Here is a 12019-nt window from a genome sequence, read left to right as displayed (position 1 = left end):
TGAGGATGAACTTGGATGTGGTGACAGCCCAAGACAGGAGGATGTGGAGGAGACTCATCATCAACAGTGACCCCACTTAAGTGGGAGAAGCTGCAGAAGAAGAAGAAGAATTGAGACAGTTGACTAGTTTACTTTGTGATGCTTTGGGAAAGGGTGTGAAGTGATGCCACTTTTTATATTTGATATGATGCTTTTCTTTTGAATTTCTAAACTTTCCAGTTTGACTGAAAACTGGAACTTTAGACAAATGTAGAAATTTCTTGAAGTGTGGACTGGCTTAAAAGAAGTTCTAATGTTGACTCTTGACTTTGTCAATATACTGGGTAAGGAAAATGTTTATATTCTTTTTTTGTTTTCTTACTAGTTGGCTTCTTAGAGAAAAGTATGTTATTTGGTAATATATTCTCTAACCATTTTGAAGAAACTTGGAAGCAGAAAAGGAAGTTCATTTTTTTTTGTTTCATCTTTAATGATTCTAAGTTTTTTAAGGTGACTTGAACATATCTTGAACATATTTTCCTGAATGGATTGGCTTCTTATAGATATCTAATGATATTCCTCCATTATATGTTTGTTGGTTTTTTATTACCTCAACAAAAAAAAAAATGAAAGCTAAATTTTGAAAATCATGTTGCTCCTATTTTTGAAATTATACAAAGTAAGTCGAGATGTTTTTGATATTGGAGCACATTTTTTTAAGACTTATCTAACTAGGTTACTGAGATGCTAAATAAATGGGATTGTAAATAAGGATTGTTAATTTGACATACTTGTGTCCACGCGGTTAGCCTAGTGGCTTTGTGCTTTGCAACCGTATGCCTGGGGAAGGAATGTCCCAGGTTCGATTCCTATCAAAGACGTGAGGAACTTTAGGATCTTCCTCAGCCATAGGCAAGTTAGCTGGTCTTGGGCATGGGCAGTAGAGTTTTTTCTGCCAGTTTATCTGGCGTTTTTCATCCTGCAAACCAGGCCGTGAACATATGCTTCTACAGTCAAAAAATATACCCCCCCCCCAGCGGCAGGCTTAAAAGAAGTCTCATCTAAGTAACATGCAGACCCTGCATAGGAAGCAGGAATAACGTGTAGTGAAAGAAGAAGTTAATTTGACATACTTGTGTGCATTTTTGAAGGTAAGGATGATACAGTACTTTTGACCAGGACTTGATGAGAACGAGTTAGTATATAATTAATGTTGAAGATGTTATCAACTTATCAGATAGACAAAAACATGATAAATCAATAATGAAGAAATAAATTAAACAAACTAAGAATTTTAAAAAAGCAGAAAATAAGGGGGGAAAAAAAGGAACATAAAACCTGTTATATAAATGGCAAGCCATCAACATGACAGGTGCTAGCCATTTGATTTTAAAACGTGAGATGTGGAACAGATAACCGAGTTTCCTGTATGTTTTAATGAAACAATGTGTTAAGAGGATGATTAGGGTTGAGAGTTTTGGTGAATTTAACTGGTTGGAGCATTTGGTTGGCTTGAGATTTCCTGTTGCTTGTAGTAATCATAATTATTAAATTAATACTGGCAAAAAAAAGTAAAACGAAACAGTTTGAAATCCGTCAAAAAGAACATACAACGGTGGTCTGAAAAGTTCTTGGCCACGACCATAGATGGCAACACTATTGGCAAGATTTTTTTTCTAAGTTGGTACATCTGTCCTAAGCATCCATGTGAAATTGCAAGTCATTTTATCAAGTAGTTTGTTTTATACGGTGGTTTGAAACAAAAGTGTTCTCTGTATCCCTTGAAATGGATAAAATTCAGTATCGTGCAGTGAAAAAATTCTTTGTTGAAGAAGGTTAGAAATTCTTAAAGAAATTAGTTCAAAGTTCATAAAAGTTTATGGGCACTCTTCTCCTTTGTTTTCGACAATTAAGAAATGGGCTGTGGTGTTTAAACGTGACCGTACCAGCCTTGAAGATAGTCCACGTGAAGGAAGTCTAAAAAGTGTAACAATACCAGAAATCATTGACGAAGTGCACGATATGTTATGGATGACCTCCCAGTCAAAGTGCGTGAAATTACTGACTATAGGCATTTCAAACAAATGTTTAGGATATATTTTGCATGAAGAATTGCAAATGAAAAAGCTTTGCGCAAGATGGGTGCTGCGTTTGCTCACAGCAGATCAAAAACGCACTCACATGAAAATCTCTAAACAGCGCTTAAAGCATTTTAACAAGAATAAAACTGATTTTGTGCATTGATTTATTACTATGGATGAGACTTGGATTCACCATTACACACCAGAATCCGAACAGCAGTCAAAACAGTGGACAGAAGCTGGTTGTTCACTGCCAAAGAAGACAAAGTCCATTCCATCATCAGGAAAGGTCATGGTATCAGTGTTTTGGGATGCTAAAGGCATTTTGTTTATTAATTATCTTGAAAAGGATAAAACAATAACCGGGGATATTATTCTGATCTTTTAACTAGATTAAACAAAAAAAATTCGTGAGAAAAGACCTGGTTTGCAGAAGAAAATATCATTGTTCAACAGGACGATGCACCTGCCCACAATGGTGTTTTGGCAATGGGATAATTAAGGGATGTGCACTATGAATTGTTGGAACTTCCACCATGTTCCAAAGATTTGGCTCCCTCTGACTTCTATCTCTTCCCAGAACTAAAACTCTTCCTTGCTGATCAGAGTTTTTCTTCAAATCAAGTGATTGCAGCTGTAGAGGGGTATTTTGCAGATCTTACTCCACTACAGGGATGGAATAATGGTGATGGAGCATTGCTGAAATAAATGTATTAGTCTTAAGGGAGATTATGTTGAAAAAGAAAATAATTTTGAAATTATAAATCCATTTTTTCATTGTTAGGCCGAGAACTTTTCAGACCACCCTCGTAAGATGTGGAGAAAAAATGAGCATATAAATCTTTATTAGCCTTTCATACGATCAAATTAATTGGCAGATCACTAAAATACCATACATGCTTATGTACTCAAATTTAAAGTGGGTAGTGAAATGAAATGTCTGATCCAGTGTAATAAAAACCAAACCCTGATATTAAATCAACTCTGGACAGCATACATAAGAAATCTACATAATGAATTAGACTATGTGATAAAATGTTATATCCTGTGACAATGACCCACACTCATCTCGTTCCTGCATTCAACATCTGTGGCATGTTGATTTTTTTATGTTGAACCCATACATGAGAGGTTGGTTGGTCAACCTTATAGTACATTAGTACCGTGTATGAATGGTGGGTTGGGAAAGAAGGTACTTGTTTACATTTGATTTGAATGACTGTATATTGTATTTCCTGGGGGACACAACAATGGAAAGACTCTTCCATAGCACAGCAGTTGCAGGGATGGAGGAGGAGGAGGAGAAGAAACTTGTTCTGTGGGTTTCAAGGTGCACCGCGAAGGGCTGTTGAGCAACAGTTGCATGTTTTCCAACAAGCTTAGTACTAAGTGGGGGAATTATTGATGCTATTTCAGATGAACATTTTCCATGGAAATGTTTGTAGAATACACATAGTGTGGAGACCAATCGTGTGTGCAAAAGTGTGTGTGTGTGGGGGATTGGTAAGAGATGGGCCATTAATAAGTCTGGTTGCTCTCCTCTGTATTGAGTCGAGCTTTTTTTTGGGAGCCCCATCCCATGCTTGAGAGCAATACTTGGTGGTTGGGCAGATTTGTTATTTGTATAAGATTAGCGAAAGAGAAATCGTAGTTTTTTAGAAGCTGAGGATGCAATTGTTATGTGTTTATGCCAAAGAGAGGCTTGATGTCAAAGTAATTCCAAGAAGGGAAATCTCAAATTGTCTGGAAATTTGGATGTTGTCAAAAATAATACTGGGAGAAAATGGTTATTTTTTTATGAGAAATAAGATACTACTGGGTCTTATTAGCATTGAAATTGACTAGGTTATCTGAGCTTCATTGGAGAATGGCTTGGAGTCCAGAATTGAAGGTAGTGGTGGTTGATGTTCTGTAGATTGAGGTGAGTTGTGTGGAGTAAGGTTTATCATAAGAAAGGGAGGAGTGCAATGTGCTGTCGTCTGCAAAACTATGTATTGGGTTGGAGGTAAGCTGAAGTAGGTCATTGATATATAGTAGGAAGAGGATTAGTGAGAGGACAGAACTTTATGAAACCCTGGCATTAGTTGAATGGTGAGAGAATAAGGAATCGTTCACCACCACACATAGTGTGCGTCCAGTCAGAAAGCTGGCAATCCAACTACAGAGGTCTTGAGATAGACCAAACGATGGTAGTTTGCTTAGTAAGCCCTTGTGCCAGACCTGGTCAAATGCCTTGGAGATATCAAGTGCAACTACTTGAAATTCATCAAACTTCTCCATGGCATTTGTCCAGAGGTGAGTGACATATGTGAGCAGATTTCCTGTTGATCAGCAGCGATGGAATATTTACTGGCAGTCGTTTATTAGATGGGTAGCTTCAGTCCTGTCATTGGCAAAGCTATAAATAGGATTGGACGTCAGGAAGAGAATATTACTGATGTATGGGTAATGGCACTGAACCCTGGGATACACCAGCATTAATTTAAAAATCTGATGAAACTATCTACTATGATCTACATTGAATAAGTTGGCGATATCCATTTACAAAGGGAAGAGGAATGCCAGAAAATTGTAAGGTCGCTATACCAGACTCGATCCTTCAAAATATCAAGAATAACCACTTCAGTTTTTTTCTCCAAACTTTTTCATGGTCTGCATCCAAAAGGTGGGTATGTGGGTTAGTTTGGTAAAGGAGATCTGCTGTGGAATGAGAATGGCAGAATCCGATCACTAAATAATTGGTCTGTAAGTAGCAAAGCAATTAGCTATTGGTGACCTTTCCATTATTTTTGAGAGTATTAAGGTTATGGCAATAGTTTAATCTTTCACTTTTATTTCCCTTGATAAAAGGTTGACTCCAAGCTGTAGGGTAGATGCTACATGAGTATGACAACTTGAGGTGACAATACAGGAGGCACAAGCTTTTGGTACAACTGGAGTACCACCATTAGGTAAGAGAGACATTTAAACCACAAAACACAATAACCACAGTAATAAACTTTAACAAAAGTACATATATTTTGTACTGAAAATATCATCACATCATCAGTGTGTAGAAATAAGTAAATCAAAGAACAGGAATACAAGGTACATACAACATTCAGTTTGCTCACAGCAACCTCTGCAAGCTACTATACTTATTCCTTCCAGGTACAACCTGATAAATTAAGCAGCAGGGTTATTCACCAATTGATTGTTGAGCTTCTCGAAGAGTTACTAACAGGTTCAGTCCCATGCACTATCTGGTGGCTTTCCTGTGGAAACTTCTTTAATCTGTACCTTCAAATAGAGGAAGTACTGACACCCTAGTTAAAAGATTAAGATGTGGAGAGCATGAATAAGAAGGCATTTACCAGCACTGCATATAGGAAGAAAACATGGCATAATGTTGTGTCGTCCATCTTGCTGACTGATCCATTTATGTTGGTTAGTTGGATCTATTCTTATTTCTTTAAATTCCGTTTTTATTTTGTTAGATGCTGATTGATACTGATCCGAATATAAGGAAATTTATGTTATCCTGTGCCACTCTATATCCAGATTAGTCTATATAATACAGAGGAATCAATCATCAATTAACTTTTGCAATCTCACTTTATACAGGCCTAGGTTAATATTATCATTTAAGGCTTCTGCAAGGTTCTAATAAGTTTTATGAGCGGTGCAATGAAGAAAAATCAGGCAAACAACAAATTGAATTCAATAAAATAAACATTTAATACAGGGTTATAGAACATGTACATTTAAGCATAATTTTTTAAACAAGATAATCTAATTGAACAATATTCAAAATATCTCTGAGACACTAGTAGCCACTTGGTTTGGTTTAAAGATTAAAGTTAAATTTACAGATCTTATCCTTCAACGCTTTAATACTATTTCACAACTTGTCTCTATTCAATGAGATAACTCAATTCTCTTATACATCAACTTAGTTCAAATACTCATAACAAACATAATACGTTAGGCATCAAACATTCAGCTGTCAATTCTATATTCTTCCAAATAATTGAAAATGGTTCACACAGTTCAATGTTCCAGAATTTTTACATTAATTATTCTTAAAGTAGAATTCTTTAATTCTCTCTTAGTCAACAAACTAATTTTATTGTGAGGCAGTTATCATTTCAATAGGGAAACACTTTAAAGCTCCATACTTCGGCTATTTTGTGGCTAGAACGCCACAGTTAATGTTAAGATATATCAGGCGGAGCTAACTCTTATTTCTTCACGCTGAAATATAAAAAAAATAGACTGCTCTTACCGGGTTACACCGTTTACACATTGAATTCACTATAGGCACACTTAAAACTGTAGTTAACTATTACTTTGAAGTAACACTATTCAAAAGAAATCTTCACTATAATAACTGAAATATTAAACATAGAACTTCAAGTCTTGATACACTCGTTTTAGGCAATCTATTTATTCCTTATTTTCTATGCATTAAATTCAGCTTTGTACTATTCTTCCTCAAAATAATTGGAATTCGTCATGATTTTAGAATTCTGTAGAAATATTCCGAATTGCCTATTAATTTCCCAGTCCTTTCTTAATCTATTTACGGTGTTTCCCAAATCCCCTTACTGCCACCCGTTACTTCACTCCTTACTGTCCTGAACGCTTCTCCTCTCTCTTTACTTTCGTTTTCCAATTAAACACGTTCATTCTTCCTGCCCAAATTCGGTTCTAGCCAGTTCAGCTTGCATCTGCCGGCTTCACTCCATATCACAGCCGTTCAGGTTCTAAGCATGTGCTAACTAAAATTAACTCCATTTCTCTTTTACCAACCAATCATTAACCAAATCATTCAGAAGTACATAAAATCATATTAGCAGAATTCTACATATTTACATTCCTTTTCGGAAATAACAAATAAGGTAATAATTCATAGTTCCCATAAAATACATTTAAATATGATAAATACAAATTCTTAATATATATATATGCACAGCTTCTTACAACATTAACATAGGAATAAATATGATAAATTGAACGACATTTTGATACAGAGTCCTTTCATTACCAATACAAATTCCAAAAGTATATAATTAAAGAATAATAAACAGACTCAAAGTAATTATATGAATAATAATTTACAATCAAGAGATTAACATTAAATAATATTTACAAGTGTTGCTTAAGTTATGGTAGATTATGTTAAATGTGAATGAAGTGTTATAATTCTCAAATATCTTCATTTACAATTTAACAATAGGCCATATCTTCTTCATCTCGTCCATCTGCTGATGGGTTGAGTACCCTTTGCGCAATCTGTCTCCAAAATGTTCTATTTCTAGTCTTCTCAAATATAGTAATGAAGTTGGGGAATTCACCTCTTTCTTTAAAGGATCTGAGCCAACATTTCCTCGGCCTTTTGGATGGACGCTGTTTTCCTGTTCTTCCATTTAGCACAATGTTTGGAAGTCTGTGAGGAGGCATTCTCTGGACATGGCCGAACCACCGGAGCTGTTGTTGAAGAATAATGTCTGTGAGGTTGTCCTGGTAGTCGAGATCCTGCTTTACTTGTTCTGTAGTTTTATGTTCAGTCCAGTACGTTTTGTTTATTTTTCTTAGGCACTTCCCCTCGAATGCACTTATTTTGAGTAGTTCCTTCTTAGTGAGTCGCCATTACTCACTTCCATATGTTAACTCATAAGGATGATCATGCCTTTCAGTAGTTTGATTTTAAGGTGTTTCGAGAGTTTATTGTTCCATGTTTGACCATCCAATGTTAATTCTTTATTTTACTGTTTTGGTGCTGTCTGGATTGTGTGTAATGGTGCTTCCTAAGTATACAAAGAATTTTACTTGTTCTAGAGTTTGGTTCTTCACGGTTATCGAGATGTTCTCAACTTCTCTTCCTATTTTCATTATTTTGGTCTTACTGCTGTTCATCCTCATTCCAAAGTTTTTACATGTTTCATTTAAAAGATGGACTGTTTTTTTTTTTGTGTTTTTTTTTCTAATTGTAGCATGGATATTGCCAGTACTGTATTACTATATCATCTGCATATTTGATGTGGTTGGCATAAAGGCCACTTCACTCCTCCAAAAAGTGGAATGGTGGTGTTTCACTGAACGATGATACACCTATCACCAATAGTGCACCTCCTTGGACCTCCATATTTCCATTTGCTTTTTTCAATCTTTTTATTAAAAATTATACTGAATAATGAAAATATTTTTAAAGTATTTAAATATAAAATTTATTTTTATTTCATTAATATACAGTGTCCTCATTTGGCAGCAAAATCTAGTCTCCCAAAATATTACAGTATGCTACTGCTGCCTTATTGTGCAATGACTTGATAAACATTTCAATAATTATAAAATTCAGTAATAAAAGACAGCTTTAAGTATTAATTACTTAATATTTTGTTTATATTTTTTACTAATTTTCTTTCATGCTCTTTTTCATAAGTTCTTGTTTTCAAATATATTTTTATATAAGATACAATGTTACTGTTTTAGGGATGTCTCCACCTAAACCACAGAATACTTGGGCACAGGCAGCAGGAAAAGGACTAAATCCTCCATCACCACCTCAGAGTAATTCTAATAGTGGTTCTGGGAATAATTCAGCAAATAATATATCACAAAACGACCAAGGGAATCATACTTCGGCAGGAAATGTGGCAAACAAAATTAGACTAGAAGATCATATGACAGAATTGAGAATTGCTGCTGCTTACAGTGAAGGATGGGGAAAAACAGTAAGTTTTGCTTTAGTAGAATAGTATTTGTTGATATTTTTCTATCTTAATCATATTTATTATTTATGCAGGTGTATTTCAATTTTATTCTAGAGGTTCCCAAGCTTTCTTGGTTCACAGCACCCTTAGTGTCATTTTTTCACGGTTCTTCCTTTAGTCCAAAAGAAATATCTAACAGACCATTTATTAAATAGTTTGGTCCAAATTACTTGACAAGTATGTGTCCTGAAAAACTTAGTAGCTGTTTTAAAAAATAATACACATAAATTGAAAGAAAAAACAATATTTTGGTGTTGTACCACCTTACCCCAGTCCTGAAGATACTTTCAGGCGCAAACTTTGTTTGCTCACACTTGGATAAAGGATTAAACTAAATTTAATATTTTTGTTTCATTCTTAAATAACTAAAATTACTAATGGAGTGTGTTATACCTGTTGGGCACAACTTCTCAAACCTTGGAATCACACTGGACATTGCTACCCTCATTTCCTGTTCCACATTGATTTTCATGCAGTACTTGCTTGTTATCACCACAAGCAATGCAAACTCAACTTCACAAAGATGTGTTATTGGTGCTTTAGCACTTAACAGTGGGTGTTCATGTTTTATTGATATCCAAAACTCAGTTCCGTGCTGCCATATTTTGTTTTTAGTCTTGTCATTAGACACATCAATAATATTTTCTTCTTCTGCAGGGGTAAATTCAGATCGCAACTTAGCCTTGAATGGGTCTTGGATCCATGTTATCTTCTCTGTATCTTCTGGAAAGTATTTTTCAGTGGTCACTGAGCTGTGTTAAATGCTCCTCAAAAACAGATATAATTTCATGGGGCAAATAAACTTCACTGAATGGAACAAGCTGCTGCAACATAGGAAAACAATCTTTGCAGCCATCTTCATTTATTTTGCTTTTCCATAGCAGTAACTTTTTTTTTCTTTTTCTGAAGGCTGAAATCTTCCCTGAATTTCAGAATAAATTATATATTTAGTTTAATTCTTTATCCAAGTGTAAGCAAACAAAGTTTGCGCCTGAAGCATCTTCGGGACTGGGGCAACTCGTGGCAAAGGTGGACTAAGTTCACATCGCTTTCCTTAGTATCCCATAGTGCATCTCCTTGTGGACATATATAATGCTATGCATTATGGGAAGGGTCACTATCCAGACCGTTTTGTGAACTTAGTCCACCTTTGCCACGAGTTGCCCCAGTCCTGATGATACCTTCAGGCGCAAACTTTGTTTGCTTACTCTTGGATAAAGGATTAAACTAAATATATAATTTATAGTCTAACCAAGTGGGGGGAAAAAAAAATTTTTGAGTTTCAGAATGTGCATGCATGTTATTTCCCTACAGCAAGATATTCATCACATTCAATTTTTTGAAGAGATATGGGTATTCCAATTTTACAAAAAAATCATTATTCAGAAAGTTTTTGACACACTTGTGTTGTTCTTCAAGATAAAACACTGCCTTCTGTCACTGAGTTTTTAAGTTCACCACTTTCAACACACTCCAGAACTGGGTTCTGTGGAGGACTCAATTGCTTTAACGTAAGGTCTTCTCTATAGGTTTGCAGTGCATCAACAGCTTTGCTTTGTGTGAGTGTTATTTATTAGTCACTTTTGATGTCGCTGTCCTCTTCACAAATGTCCCAATCAATGACAATTATTCTTTTACAGAACAAATTTCTGCCTGATATCACAGCACTTTGTGCACATGTGCTCCGTTCTGGCTATTTTGTGTGGCAAAACACTTTCTACCTACAAAAAGAAGGCACAGCATGTGCTCACTGTTATCCCCCAAATTGCTAACTTTTATCATCATCATCAAATTCCAGACATGTATCCTCAAAGGGTGTACAAGATATTATGATAGTACTACATGAAAAACATACATCATTACTAACTTCCTATCAAGAGTTTTCCTCCAAATCAATCTGTTATCTGTCAAGACTCCAACATTATCAGATCTTATATTTCTGTCTTTTAAGGCACTTTTCACTGTATCAATCCACCTATAAAACTTGGTCTTCCTCTAGGTCTTTTTCCTGCCAAACTGGAAGAGAACATTTGTTTTGCTAATCTTTCCTCTCCCATTCTGTTTAAGTGACCATACCATCTGAGATTAGCTCTGCTAACACATTCCTGGATGCTGACAATGTCAAGTTCTTTCCTAATATTCCTCATTTTTAATATGATATTGCCATTGATACCATCTGTTCACGCCCCTAATCTTTCTCAGGACCCTCATGTGAGTCCTGAGAAATTTCTGTGGCCTCTACTCTTTGGTCACATGTTTTATTTCTAACCCAGTTCTTAGATCCATAACTTAAAATTAGTTTCAGCACTGTCTTGTATACAGCTACTTCAGTGTTTTGACTAATTTTTCTCTTATTCCGTATAAATTTATTCAGATGACTACCTACAATACCAACTTTCTTGATTGTGTATTTCCATATTTAATTTACCATCTTCACTAAAAATTGTATTCTAAGTAGCTGAAATGTTTTACTTTTTCTATAGGTTCTCCATTCACGATGCAGTTGATATTTTCAATGTTTCTTCCTATTTTCATTGTCTTAGTCTTGTTATTGCTGATTATTACAACAGTTATTCAGTTTAGTCAGAGAATCTTGAAGGCTTGTACTGGATTTATTTTGAAGTATAACATCATCTACATAAAGTAAAGAGCTGACATTAACATCTCCAATTTTGATATCAGGTTTAATACCACTTTTCTTCATAATGTGATCCATATAGATAATGAATAATATCTACTTGGATACTGAATGGACGAGGATGGGCTGGCAATTTGGGATTTAGCCGACCAAATTGTATTCTTATTGGTTAAACCAAAATATTGAATGATGGTACAACATGACAAAATTTCATGCCGGCTGGGGCGTCGCCCGGTTAAACAAGGCCCCCGTTGTTTTCGCCAGGGAACTAGGGCATACAGCGAAAAGTCAGCTACTGGAACAAATCTGAAAATAAACCCCAACTCAACATCACCAGAGTTAAAGATCGGTACTATCAACGTAAGAAGCCTGAATGGCAAAGAAATGGAGCTAGCTGAGGAATTAGATAAGTACCAGATCGACATAATAGGGGTGACTGAAACAAAAAAGACCAAAACTGGTGAGATCTTTCTGAGCAATAAATACAAAATGTTATATTCAGGCAATGACAATCAAGGAAAAGAAGGAGTAGCCATAGTATTCAACACAAAATACGAGGCTAATCT

At 35.4% G+C, this 12019-nt stretch overlaps 1 protein-coding gene across 6 annotated transcripts in view; it reads left to right on the top strand.

Annotated features, from left to right (window-relative positions):
• LOC150099843 (protein Gawky-like) overlaps positions 1-12019 on the top strand; it is a 580239-nt gene that overhangs the window by 350097 nt on the left and 218123 nt on the right. For all 6 annotated transcript variants that reach the window (XM_090404074.1, XM_090404072.1, XM_090404073.1 and 3 more), the window contains one exon: positions 8535-8776. In XM_090404074.1, coding sequence (XP_090260200.1) covers positions 8535-8776 — 242 coding nt within the window. The remainder of the gene's footprint in view (positions 1-8534; positions 8777-12019) is intronic.

The sequence above is a fragment of the Typopeltis vanoorti genome, chromosome 14 (assembly GCF_054136105.1).
Source record: "Typopeltis vanoorti isolate ZY-2024b chromosome 14, IOZ_Tvanoo_1.0, whole genome shotgun sequence".
Taxonomy (NCBI): Eukaryota; Metazoa; Arthropoda; class Arachnida; order Uropygi; family Thelyphonidae; genus Typopeltis; species Typopeltis vanoorti.
Note: the sequence above shows the minus strand (reverse complement) of the source record. Positions and strands in the feature narration are given on the sequence as shown.